The sequence below is a fragment of the Loxodonta africana genome, chromosome 5, assembly GCF_030014295.1.
Source record: "Loxodonta africana isolate mLoxAfr1 chromosome 5, mLoxAfr1.hap2, whole genome shotgun sequence".
Taxonomy (NCBI): domain Eukaryota; kingdom Metazoa; phylum Chordata; class Mammalia; order Proboscidea; family Elephantidae; genus Loxodonta; species Loxodonta africana.
In genome coordinates, this window is record NC_087346.1 from 158,894,181 (window position 1) to 158,907,514 (window position 13,334).

The 13,334-nt window shown below is 56.5% G+C and overlaps 1 protein-coding gene across 1 annotated transcript in view; it reads left to right on the forward strand.

Annotated features, from left to right (window-relative positions):
* The window catches only part of MSANTD1 (Myb/SANT DNA binding domain containing 1), a 27,779-nt gene extending 15,402 nt beyond the window's left edge, over positions 1-12,377 (forward strand). The window contains exons 5-10 of the mRNA XM_064286330.1: positions 3,491-3,575; positions 5,207-5,340; positions 5,484-5,548; positions 5,598-5,883; positions 9,676-9,951; positions 11,536-12,377. Of these exons, the coding sequence (XP_064142400.1) occupies positions 3,491-3,575; positions 5,207-5,340; positions 5,484-5,548; positions 5,598-5,883; positions 9,676-9,951; positions 11,536-11,776 (1,087 nt within the window). The 3' untranslated portion in view covers positions 11,777-12,377. The remainder of the gene's footprint in view (positions 1-3,490; positions 3,576-5,206; positions 5,341-5,483; positions 5,549-5,597; positions 5,884-9,675; positions 9,952-11,535) is intronic.
* Positions 12,378-13,334: the final 957 nt, after the last annotated feature.

The following is a 13,334-nucleotide window of genomic DNA, read 5'->3' on the forward strand; positions in this document are numbered from 1 at the left end:
TTGGAGGAAGACTTATTAACAACCTGTGTTATGCAGATGACACAACCTTGCTTGCTGAAAGTGAAGAGGACTTGAAACACTTACTAATGAAGATCAAAGACCACAGCCTTCAGTATGGATTACAAAAAACAAAAATCCTCACAACTGGACCAGTGAGCATCATCATAATAAACGGAGAAAAGGTTGAAGTTGTCAAGGATTTCATTTTCTTGGATCCACAATCAATGCCCATGGAAGCAGCAGTCAAGAAATCAAAAGACGCATTGCATTGGGCAAATCTGCTACAAAGGACCTCTTCAAAGTGTTGAAGAGCAAAGATGTCACCCTGAAGACTAAGGTGCGCCTGACCCAAGCCATGGTATTTTCAATCACATTATATGCATGTGAAAGCTGGACAATGAATAAGGAAGACCGAAGAAGAGTTGACGTCTTTGAATTGTGGTGTTGGCGAAGAATATCGAATATACCATGGACTGCCAAAAGAACGAACAAATCTGTCTTGGAAGAAGTGCGGCCAGAATGCTCCTTAGAGGCAAGGATGGCGAGACTGCGGCTTACACACTTTGGACATGTTTTCAGGAGGGACCAGTCCCTGGAGAAGGACATCATGCTTGGCAGAGTACGGGGTCAGTGGAAAAGAGGAAGACCCTCAACGAGGTGGATTGACACAGTGGCTGCAACAATGAGCTCAAGCATAACAACGATTGTAAGGATGGGGCAGGACCAGGCAGTGTTTCGTTCTGTTGTGCATGTGGTCACTATGACTTGGAGCCAACTCGATGGCACCTAACAACAACAACAATTCAACGTAGTACTGGAAGTTCTAGCCAGTGCAATTAAGCAAGAAAAAGAAAAGGCATCCAAGTTGGAAAGGAGGAAGTAAAATTAACTCTCTTCACAGGTGACATGACCTTATATGTAGAAAACCCTAAAGAATCCACGCACACACACACACAAACACATGCACATAACAGATAAAGCTAATAATCAAATTCAGCGAAGTTGCAGCGTACAAAGTTAACACACACAGATCAGTTTCTATACACCAGCAATGAGCCGTTCAAAATGCAAGTTAAGGAAGCAGTTCCATTTACGATAGCATCAAAAAGAATAATATTTTTAGTAATAAATTTAACCGAGGAGGTGAAAGACTTAGCAAATGTGTTTTTTATGTGTATGTATATATATTTACAAAAAACATTAATAAGAAAGTGTAAAGACAACCCACAGGATGGGAGAAAATATTTGCAAATCATATATCTGACAAGGGGTTAACAACTAGAAGATATAATGAACCCTTACAACTCAGTAAGTAAATAATAAGTCAAACAACCTAACTTAAAAACGGGCAAAAGAACAGACATTTCTCCAAAGAAGATGCACAAAAGGCTGATAAGTACCTGAGAAGATGTGCAACATCACAAACCATCAGGAAAATGCAAGTCAAAACTACAGTGAGATACCACTTCACACCTACTAGGATGGCTATTAAAAATAAACAGAAAATAAGAAGTGTTGGCAAGGATGCGGAGAAACTGGAACGCTTCTCCATTCTGGGTGGAATACGAAATGGCGCAGTCACTGTGGAAAACAGTTTGGCTGTTCCTCTTAAAGTTAAACATAAATTGCCATATGACCCAGCAATTTTCCTCCTAGGAATATAAAGAATTGAAAGCAGGGACTTAAACAGACACAAGTACACCAGTGTTCATTGCAGCACTCTTCACAGTGGCCAAAAGGTGGAAACAACCTGGTGCCCATCAACAGATGAATGGATCAACAAAATGTGGGTTATACACACGATAGAATATCGTGCAGCCGTAAAGAGAAATGAAATTCTCATACATGCTATGACGTGGATAGCCCTCCTGAACATTAAGTGAAGCAAGCCAGACACAAAAGGGCAAATGTTGTATGATTCCACTTATATGTTGTTGTTAGGTGCGGTCATGTTGACCCCGACTCATAGCAACCCTGTGTACAGTTGAATGAAACACTGCCCGGTCCTATGCCATCCTCAGAATCGTTGTTACACTTGAGCCCACTGTTGAAGCCACTGTGTCAGTCCATCTCGTTGAGGGTCTTCCTCTTTTCCGCTGACCCTCTACTTTACCAAATGTAATGTTCTTCTCCAGGGACTGGTCCCTCCTGACAACATGTCCAAAGTATGTGAGATGTAGTGTCACCATCCTTGCTTATATGAGGTATCTTAAAAAAAAAAAAACACCAAATCTGTGGCCGTCAAATTGATTTTGACTCACAGCAACCCTGTAGGACAGAGTGGAACTGCCCCACAGGGTTTCCAAGGCTGTAATGTTTATGCAAGCGGACTGCCAAGTCTTTCTCCCTCGGAGTGGCTGGTGGGCTTGAACCACCAACCTTTTGGTTAGCAGGCAAGCATTTTAACCATTGCACCACCAGGACTCTAGATAGGTATCCAGAATATGTAAATTGTTTAGAGACAGAAAGTATGATAGAAATTGCCAGGGACGGATGGAAGAGACAAATGGAGAGTTATCCCTCAATGGGTACAGAATTTCTGTCTGGAATGTTAAAAGTCTAAAACAGTGATGGCTACACCACACAGTACATCTACTGGATTGGGCACTCAAGATGGATAAAATAGTCAATTTTATGTTATGTATTTCTTACCGTGATAAAAAAGAGGGGCTAATAAAAACCCAGGCTGCCTGTACCCCAAGCCTTTCTCGACCCTTCTGCCTGTTCTCTGCCTGCCTCTTCCTTCCAAGGCCCCTCCACCTTGGGAGCTGGCGAGGAACCCAGCCCCTCCCCTCCCCCCTCTCTCCAATTCTGATGGCTCTGTCAGAGGGGGCCCCCAGCAGGGAAGCCCTGTACCCCAGACAGCCCCCTCCCCATCCTGGGCCCCATGGAGGGCCCAGGCACCCAGCCCTGCCCCGCCCTCTCCTTCGTTGGTACCCCAAGCCTTTGCAGAGCTTCCATCTCTGCCCCTGCAGGGTCACGCCAACCCCTCTGCTCAGGGGACACATCCAGCCTCACACAGGGATGCAGGGGCAGCTGAGCCAGGACTCAGAGCCACCTCCAGCTTCAGCCTGGCCCCTTGGCTTGGGCAGCTTTGTCCTCAAAGTCAGCCAGGAGGAGAGGGGCCCCGCTGTCTTCTGTGGGTCCCACCTGGGCACAGGTGTAGCCATGCCAGCCCTGCCTGGGCTTCAGGGGGCAGTGACAGAGCCCTGCAGGGACACAGATGGGCTGGCGCATGTCTAGTGCCAGGATCAGTTGGGGGACTTGTCATGTGCCCCTTGCTGTCTGCACAGGGGTGCTGGGCTGGCAGATTTCCCAGCTCCTGATCTTTTCACTCTTGAACAGCGGCACCTCTGTGGGTACAGCCCCCCGGGAGCCCCAGGCCCGGCTCCTGTCTAGGGCTGGTTCCCACTGGAGGTCTCCAGGCTGGCTCAGTGGCATTGCAGCTGGCTCTCAGGCTTCCTCTCTTCTCGCCTCTGCCCCCTGGCAGGCCCCTGCAGCAGTTCCTGGCAGCCCTGCGTCTGCCTGCCTGCCGCTCCCTTGGGGCACCCCTGCTACCCGGCAGACCCCCGTCCGTGTGTCCTGGCCTAGAGCTGCCCATTGTCTAAACCCGCTGTACCAGCCAGGATGCTGGGGGCTCAGGGACTGTTGGCTCCCTGGCCTGCCCTGCCATCCATGGTCTGGGGCTGCCTAGTCTGAGCTCCCAGAGTCAGCGCAGGCTGGGCACAAGGAGGGTGGTGGGGATGACGGATGGGGTCCCAGAGACGAGGATGGAGAGGGGCCGGGGGGCTCACCCACACAGCCCTGGCCCACCACATGGGGCCCAGCTTAGGTTAGCCCTACAGAGGCACCCTGAGTGCACGGTGAGAGTCCCATGACCCAGGACCCCAGCTGGTGCCGGTGGCCACCTACCTAGGATCAGTGTTGGGAGTGTCCAGGCTCCCTGCCTCCTTGTGGCCCCCAGAAACAGTGGGGGGCATTCAGCCAGGCATGCAGCAATTTGCACTGGGTACCTACAACATGCCTGGCCTGTGTGTGCCCGGCCTGCGTGTGCCTGGCTTATGTGTGTACGCCCGGTCTGCATGTGCCCAGCGTGTGCCCCTGGCCTGCACATGCCCACCTGCACCCAGAACTGTGGTGGGGCGGGGGGTGGGGGCTGTCCCCCCAGGGCACCTCCCAGACACATGTGTGTCCTGGAGGCCTCATGGTGGGGTCCCATCCAGATCCAGACCCACCTGCCTGTTTTATCCAGGGCTGGTCTCACCTGTCCTCAGCCCCTTCCTGTCCTCAGCCCCTTCCTTCTTGTCCTCAGCCCCTTCCTTCCTGTCCTCAGCCCCTTCCTTCCTGTCCTCAGCCCCTCCTGTCCTTAGCCCCTTCATGTCCTCGGCCCCTCCTGTCCTCAGCCCCTTCCTTTCTGTCCTCAGCCCCTTCCTTCCTGTCCTCAGCCCCTTCCTTCCTGTCCTCATCCGCTCCTGTCCTCAGCCCCTCCTGTCCTCAGCTCCTTCCTGTCCTCAGCCCCTTCCTTCCTGTCCTCAGCCCCCTCCTGTCCTCAGCCTCTCCTGTCCTCAGCCCCTTCCTTCCTGTCCTCAGCCCCCTCCTGTCCTCAGCCCCTTCCTTCCTGTCCTCAGCCCCTTCCTGTCCTCAGCCCCCTCCTGTCCTCAGCCCCTTCCTGTCCTTAGCAGCCTTTACTAGGCCCTGTGCCCTGGGGCTCCAGGGATGAGAGTGGCCCCTCCCCACCCAACATTCCCAGTCAGGTGCCAGCGCGTATCAGGGTGACACAGGGACCCACCTTCCCTCACCACCTGCCCCCAGCCATGCTCTGGGCTGCTCACCCTGCCCCACCCCAGCCAGCCCCATCCTGCAAATAGGGAAACAGAGGCAGAGCTGGATCTGCTCAGCCTGCGTGGCTATACACTGGCTTCCTGTCATGGGACGAGCACCAATCAGCTGGGAACGTCAAGTGTGATGGTCTGACTGGGGTCGCTGGTGTCGTCAGCGTCGTCTTGCAGGCCTATGTGCAGGAGGCTGAGGGACTCTGAGGGGGTCTCCTTAGGTGCCCCCACCCCCCACCCTGCTTCATGTCTGTCCGTCCCTCCCACACCCTCCATCTGCCCATTCTTCCCTCTGCCTGGCTGTCCTTGCTCCATCTCTCTCTGTTTCCCCCACCCCATCTCCTGGTTTCCCCCTCCCCATCTTGTGCCCCCAGCCCCCATCTTGGACGTTCTCAGGACTCCAGGCCGGGAAAGCAGGGGGCCAAGGTGGGGCCCGCGGCCGGGATGCCACCCTCTGGCTCTCACTGGGTCTGAGCTGGCCGCCTCCTGCAATATTGATGGCCCGTCAGTCTGCCCTGATTCCTGCGCTTTCAGTTAAAAGGTTTCTGTTGTTGTAGCTTATGCAGTTGCTCTGTTGCTATGGAAACGTGACATCAAAATGACGTTTCCCATTTAAAAGCTTTTAACTAAATTCCTGCCTGTCAGACGTAGGCCCCATTTTGAGCGCGGAGCCGCCTTCGAGCCGAGCGCCCGTGGCGGCTTGCCCGCTGCCCATGGTGGGCAGAGCTGCAGGGCCAGGGCCCAGGGGTGGGGGCCCAGCCTGAGTCTGCTTTTTTAACCCCGCAGGTGCCTCCGCCATGGCAGCGGCCGAGGTGCCTGGCTACCTTGTGTCCCCTCAGACGGAGAAGCACCGGCGGGCCCGCAATTGGACAGACGCCGAGATGCGCGGCCTCATGCTGGTCTGGGAGGAGTGCTTCGAGGAGCTGAAGCAGACCAAGCGCAATGCCAAGGTGTATGAGAAGATGGCCAGCAAGCTCTTCCAGATGACCGGCGAGCGGCGGCTGGGTGAAGAGATCAAGATCAAGATCACCAACATGACCTTCCAGTACAGGTGGGTTGTCCACTGCAGACCTGGCCCCACCCATGCGGCCACAGGGCCCTGGCCCAGGAGAGGCCAGTACAGGTGGGGTGTCTCCTTTGTGCTTGGCCAGTATGAACTTGGCCACAGGGCACTGGCCCAGGCGAGGCCAGTACAGGTGGGGCGTCCACTATACTTCTGACCAGCACTGATGGGGCCACAGGGCACCAGCCCAGGTGAGTCCAGTACAGGTGGGGTGTCTCCTTCGTGCTTGGCCACCATGGACTTGACCACAGGGCCCTGGCCCAGGCGAGGTCAGTACAGGTGGGGTGTCTGCTATAGTTCTGACCAGCACTGACGGTGCCACAGGGCACCAGCCCAGGCGAGGCCAGTACAGGAGGGGCGTCTGCTATAGATCTGACCAGCATGGACAGGGCCACAAGGCACCGGCCCAGGCGAGGCCAGTACAGGTGGGTTGTCCACTGCAGACCTGGCCCCACCCATGCGGCCACAGGGCCCTGGCCCAGGAGAGGCCAGTACAGGTGGGGTGTCTCCTTCGTGCTTGGCCACCATGGACTTGACCACAGGGCCCTGGCCCAGGCGAGGTCAGTACAGGTGGGGTGTCTGCTATAGTTCTGACCAGCACTGACGGTGCCACAGGGCACCAGCCCAGGCGAGGCCAGTACAGGAGGGGCGTCTGCTATAGATCTGACCAGCATGGACAGGGCCACAGGGCACCGGCCCAGGCGAGGCCAGTACAGGTGGGGTGTCCACCATAGTTCTGACCAGCACCGATGTAGTCACGGGGCACTGGCCCAGGTGAGGCCAGTACAGGTGGGGCGTCTATTGCAGGCTGTGGCCAGCGCTGATGCAGCCACTTGCACTGGCCCAGGCAAGGTCAGCCAGCCAGGAAGCAGCCCCGGGACAAAGGCAGGGCACCAATGGCTGTGTCCCTGGAGTCAGGAAGGGTGTGGGTCCCAGGGCCAGCCCCTACCTGTTGTTCCCCTCAGCTGCATGAGACGTACCTGGAGAAGCCATTTGTGCAGCCTCCATGATGGAGGCGGGGAAACTGAGGCCCAGAGAGGGCAGGAAACTGCTTGAGGGGCTTCATGGTGGCAAGGCTGGGACCTGTCCAGGCTTTCCTGGGCTGGGGCTGGGGTTGGGCCTTGTCTTGGGCGAGCCTGAGGAAGCATGCTAGCCCTGAAGCACCCCTGCCTGGGATGCTCCGTGGTGGAGTGCCACAGGCAGGCCACACCCCATCCCTGCCAAACACACAGCCTCCTGCCCCTGGCTGGGGACTACAGGACACTATCCAGGGCTGGCTCTGCCCACCCACCACGACAGGCGTTGGGGAAACTGAGGCCGGAAGCGAGAATGAGGCTTAGTGCATGGGCCGTGAGGCCCTGGCTGCTCTGGAAGGTCTGCGGCTCTCAGCATGATGGACCACAGGGCTGGCCTTGGCTGAAGCACCCACAGTCCCGGGGCATCCAGCTCACGGGAACGGTAGTCTGGAAGGAAGGGGTGGAGACCTGCCTGCCCCCAGGACTCCCCAGAAGGAGAAGGCTGTAGAGGGCTGCTGGGTTAGGGCCCCAGGCCTGGGAGGGTGCAGGCAGGACCCCAGCATGGCCAGCACCTCCGAGGGCCCTGGACGCAGGCCCATCTAGAGAAGAGGTCACTTGGAGGGGTTGTGAGGGTGGGGAGGGGTCATGAGGGTGTGGAGGGGTCACGAGGCCATGGAGCAGTCACGAAGGCATAGAGGAGTCACAAGAGCTTGGTGGGGCCATGAATATGGGGAGTGTCACGTTATGGCATGAACAAGGGGCAGTGGGAAGAGGTCATGACTAGATGTTCGTCCTGCACCGGCCTCTCGGGCCTCACAGGGGTCCCAGGTGCGGGCTGCCTGGCTCCTTGAGCCGCGCTCTCACAGGCAGATGTCCCCTGCTCCTGGCGCCCCCATAGGACATGGGACAAGGCTGGAAGGGCCCCCAGACCCAAGACCAAAAGTTGTCTGTAGCTGCGCTTACTTAACTTCCTGACCTTCTGAGGTCCCAGCCAGCTGGTTCGAAGGCCCATGTCTGACAGCCTGCCCCAGCCCTGCCCTCGAGCTGGGACGTGGCAGCTGCTGTGGGTCTGAGCATTGTCACTCAGTGGTGCCCACGGTGGCTGTGAGCTGTCTCCAGCTGTGGTCTGAGTGGGAAAGGTGCAAGCCTGGCTGCCTCAGGTGCACATGCGGGCCACAGCTGCCGCCTCCTGGGCCCCCGGCCCCTGGCCCCCAGGCCTCTAGCTTCCCCAGCCTCCCCAGCCCCTGACCCCCATTCAGGCAGCTTAACCTGCAGCACCTGGCGAGGAAGGAGGGAACCAGGCTGCTGTACCAGTGGCCTGACTCATAAGTGACGGGAGACACCTCCCTTCTGGCTCTGGTTGGGTCCGGGTGGGCTATCCATTATTCATCCTGAAAGCCTCCCTCCGGTCCCGGGGCGAGGGGCGGGGGGATTCTGTTTCCGTTCCTGGAGGCCAGATGTGAACCAGGAGGACGGAGGACGCAGGAGGTGAGGGTGCAGCACAGCAGACCCTGGAAGGGGGCAAGGGCAGGCACACGCACCGCACCTCACAGTTTGTGAAGCAGTGGTTCTCCTCAGCTCTCGAGGGGGAAATCGAGGCCCAGAGCGGGGAAGGGGCTTGCCCAAGGCAGCACAGCCCCCTAACAGGCTGACGTTTTGACTGACCGGCTCGTTCTTTTTTACCCCCAAGACAGCCTCTCCAGAGCAGGGACTTGTTTTATTTTTTTGCAAGAGCTCTTTATATGTTAAGGTTATCGAGCTAAGGGAAGGCGGAGAGAATGCTGGGTCCGTGGAGCATGGCTTATTGAGATGCTATTTGGAGCCTCCAGAGCTGGGGGCAGCCTTTCCTTGTGCTGGATCAGGTTCTTGCTTGGCCCGACTGGAATGGCAGCAGCAGTACCAGCGTGGCCGTCAGAGTGATGTTTGTGCTATTGCTGCTAACTCCCGCCCTGTGCACGGAGAGCTTGCTGTTGGCCAAACACCAGGGATCACTCCTATTAAACCCCCTGCAGCTGGTGACTTAGTGGTTAAGAGCTCGGCTGCTAACCAAAAGGTCAGGAGTTTGAATCCACCAGCCACTCCTTGGAAACCCTATGTGGCAGTTCTACTCTGTCCTATAGGGTCCCTGTGAGTCAGAATCAACTCTATGGCAACGGGTTTGGTTTTTGCTTTGGTTTGCAGCTGTGTGAGGGACTGAACTTTGATTATCCCCCTATTACTGAGGTGAAAACTGAGGCTCAGAGAAGTTACAGAACCTGCCCAAGGTCACACAGCGAGTGGTGGAGCAGAGATGCAGACTCGGACCTGTTAGACGGGAAAGCCCACTCTCTTAACCCCTGTCATCTTCCCCCTGAAGAGTCCTCTTTAGAAAAAGGTTTATAGCATTGTAATGTTTTTATTGCTCTATTTGCATTATATTACATTATAATAGTTTACCATTGCTGGTTAGCTTGTTTAAAAAGCGGCATCTGTTCATTGCACAGAGTTTAGAAACTACAGAGAAGCAAGGAGGAAAGCAATAAATAGGAATCGGAGCAGTAGGAATCAGCCCAAGACCCCCAATTTAAAGTTGGGGTGTCTGCTTCCTTGCCATTTTCTTTAACATCTAAAGTGGTGCAGGCCTTGAAGCCTGGCTTCTCCCGAAGCCTGATGTCATCGTGACTCTGCAGCTGAGCTGGTTTTCCTAGCCCCCCAGGCTGTGGAGCTCCTGCAGCCCCTGGCCCACTCTGTGTCTCATGCTTGGATCTTGTGTCTCTCGTTTCAGGAAATTAAAATGCATGACAGATAGCGAGTCCGTCCCGCCTGACTGGCCCTATTTCCTAGCCATTGATAGGATCCTGGCCAAGGTTCCCGAGTCCTGTGACGGGAAACTGCCGGACAGCCAGCAGCCGGGGCCCTCAACGTCCCAGACCGAGGCGTCCCTGTCGCCATCCGCTAAGTCCACCCCCCTGTACTTACCGTACAGCCAGTTCTCCTACGAAGGCCGCTGCGAGGACGACGGCTCCGACAGCTCCTCCAGCTTACTGTCCCTTAAGCTCAGGTGTGTGCCTACCTAGCCCTAGACCCCAGGCGGGTCTGTGAGGGTGGCAGCCGCTCCTCACCTTGCCAGGGGCTGCTGGGTGACAGTGTGGGCTTTAGTCAGCAGTCTGGTGTGCCTCCTGGCTCCGTCACTCTCAAAGTCCCTGACCTCTCTGGGCCTCAGTCTCCACTTCTGTGAAATGGGGATAACCAGTACTTTCTCGGAGCGTGGCTGGGCGAATCGCCGGATGGAACACACGGGGAGTCCCAGGACCAGGGCCCCACACAGGGGGGGTACCCGGGGTCACAGGACCCCATGCCTGGCCCCAAGGGTGTCCTAGCCTGCCCTCAGCTCCCATTCCCCTGGCCCCCAGAAGACCCTGCCTTTGTGGGGCACACGAGGAAGGCCTCCTCAGAACTTGGCTGTCTGTCCTCGCTTCAGCCCCCTGCCTGTGACCCTGCCCTCAGACACTTACCTTGCGGTAATACCGGCTCCCCAGGAGGGGGCATCTGGGACAGGCTTTCAAGGGTGGTTAGGAGCTGGCCAGTTGGAGACGAGAACAGGAAGGTTGTGGGTCTGAGTCGCGGCCTCTCTCCTTTGTACCTCAGCCTCCCGGCAGTCCCAGTTGCCAGGATGTTGCCAGGGCTAGGATGTGGGGGCCACTCTCTCCCCCTGCCCTGAGGTGGGCTGGGTTACCCTGCTCTGCCCAGGGGCACAGGCCCGGGGCTAGAGGGCAGACAGAGACTGGGAGGGCCTTGGGGTCCTGGCCCAGCACAGCCTCCGATGCGCTGAGGAACTTTGGCCATTAGACTGAGGATACCACCCCTCACAAGGGATGCTGAGTAGGCACTGTGTTGCGGGGCTGTATCCCTTCTGCAGGCCCCCTAGGTGTGCTCCCCCCACCATGTGCTCCCCCCACCATGTGCTCCCCCCAAGGTGTGTTGCCCCCTGTGTGCTCCTCCCTCCCCACCCCCTGCAGTGTGCTGGCCCTGTCTCCAGGCTACAGGGAGACCAAAGTGCCCAACGGCTAAGGATGAGCACAGCCTTTCGGTCTGGGACCTCAGTTTCCCCATCTGCCCAGGACTGGTGGGGACTGGGTGGCCTCTAGCTTCCTTGGATGAGCCCCAAGTGGCACACTGCCCAGCACCTTCCCCCAGCCTTCCCGGTCTCTCCCAGGGCAGCATCACCACCCCTGTGCCCCTGAGTGGGGCACTAGGCCTGCCTGTCCCTACCCTCCCAGCTCAGGGGTTGGCACTATCATGGCAGGTGTCCCAGGTAGTGCCCACCCGTGGGCCTTCCTCTGTCCTCTGGAGCTGGTGCACCCCCTCCCACACCGCAAGGGTTGACATTATCCTGGGGCATGGGGTGGCCGTGGATCCCAGAGGGAGGCAAGGCCTGTGGCCCCAGCACGCTTACCGTCTGGGATGGGTGGGCGCTGAGCGGCCCCTCCTCTCGTGCCTGGACCGTGAGGCCATGAGTGAGGGACTCAGCTTCCTGGAGCCTCAGTTTCCCCACCTGTCTACTGGGACCACCTCAGGGGTGGCTGGCGCATGCGTGTCTCACAGTCGGTGCACACGTGTCTCACAGCCTCCCGTGTCACTGCAGGTCGGAGGAGCGGCCCACCAAGAAGCGCAAGGCGCGGAGCTGCCCCTTCCAGAAGAAGAAGCTGCGGCTGCTGGAGGCCACGCTGGAGGAGCAGCGCAGGCTGAGCCGCGCGGTGGAGGAGACGTGCCGCGAGGTGCGCCGTCTGCTGGACCAGCAGAACATCCTGCAGGTGCAGAGCCTGCAGGTGCAGGAGCGCATGATGAGCCTGCTTGAGAAGATGATTGCCAAGTCCAGCGTCTAGGCCGGCGGCCACTGGGACGGAGTGCCGGAGACAGCGGATGCTCCACGTGGCCCCTGGCCGGACCCCAGGCGGTTCTGGGCCAGGCCGTCCCTCCATGGGGTGCTGAGGACCCCACGGGCGCCGGGAGATACTGGAGGCCCCCCTCCAGCATTCACACCCTCCCTGGACATGAGGCAGGGACTCCACAGTGCGGACGTCTCCGAGTCCACTCTCCGGTACAGTTGCTCTTGGTGGGACCTCAGGCAGCTTTGGTCTTAAATGTGTTCATTTTTCATTACGCCTGGACGCAGAGTTCACATCTTGTAGCATGGAGGGAGCCCTCAGGTCAGTCTGTTTTGACGGCGAAAGCAGGTGGCAATGAGTCAGCAGTGGTCCACACAGGTGACGGACTCTCTCCAGGGGAGACGTTCACTTTCTCCTCTCCAGGGTCCCTGGTCCACAGTGCAGACCCCAGAGAGCCACACAGCTCTGTTGGTTTTTGTCATCTCCTTTGGGACCTTGGGTGTTCTGGCTGCCTCCTTAGTAATCACACTAATAAAAAAAATAACACCTGCTCACGTCCACCACCCTCGTCCATTCTCTTGGCAGTGGGGAGAGAGGGCAGTGGTGGGTCAGGGATACAGTTCTCGCCTCCCGTGCAGGAGTTGTTGTTGGTAGGTGCCATCAGGTTGGTTCTGACTCATAGCGACCCCATGCACAACGGAACGAAGCACTGCCCGGTCCTGCACCATCCTCACAATCATTAATTATGCTTGTGCTCATAGTTGCAGCCACTGTGTCATTCCATCTCATCAAGGGTCTTCCTCTTTTTTGCTGACCCTCTACCTTACCAAGCACGGTGTCCTTCTCCAGTGACTGGCCCCTCATGAGAACATGTCCACAATATGTGAGACATAGTCTCGCCAGCCTTGCTTCTAAGGAGCATGCTGGCTGTACTTCTTCCATGACAGATTTGTTCATTCTTTTGGCAGTCCCTGGTCGCTGTGAGTCAGAATCGACGACAGTGGGTTTTGGGGTTTTTTTTGGGTATATTCAGTACTCTTCACCAACACCATAATTCAAAGGCATCAATTCTTCTTTGATCTCCCTTATTCATTGTCCAGCTTTCACATGCATGTGAGACGACTGAAAATACCATGGCTTGGGCCAGGCGCACTGTAGTCCCCAAAGTGACATCTTTGCTTTTTAACACTTGAAAGAGGTCCTTTGCAGCAGATTTGCCCAGTGCAATGCGTCTTTTGATTTCTTGACTGCTGCTTCCATGGCTGTTGATTGTGGATCCAAGTAAAATGAAATCCTTGACAACTTCAATCTTTTCTCCGTTTATCATGATGTTGCTTATTGGTCCCGTTGTGAGGATTTTTGTTTTCTTTATGTTGAGGTGTCATCCATACTGAAGGCTGTGGTCTTTGATCTTCGTTAGTAAGTGCTTCAAGTCCCCTTCATTTCCAGCAAGCAAGGTTGTGTCATCTGCATAACGCAGGTTGTTAATGAGTCTTCCTCCAATCCTGATGCCCCGTTCTTCTTCATATAGTCCACCTTCTCAGATTATTTGCTC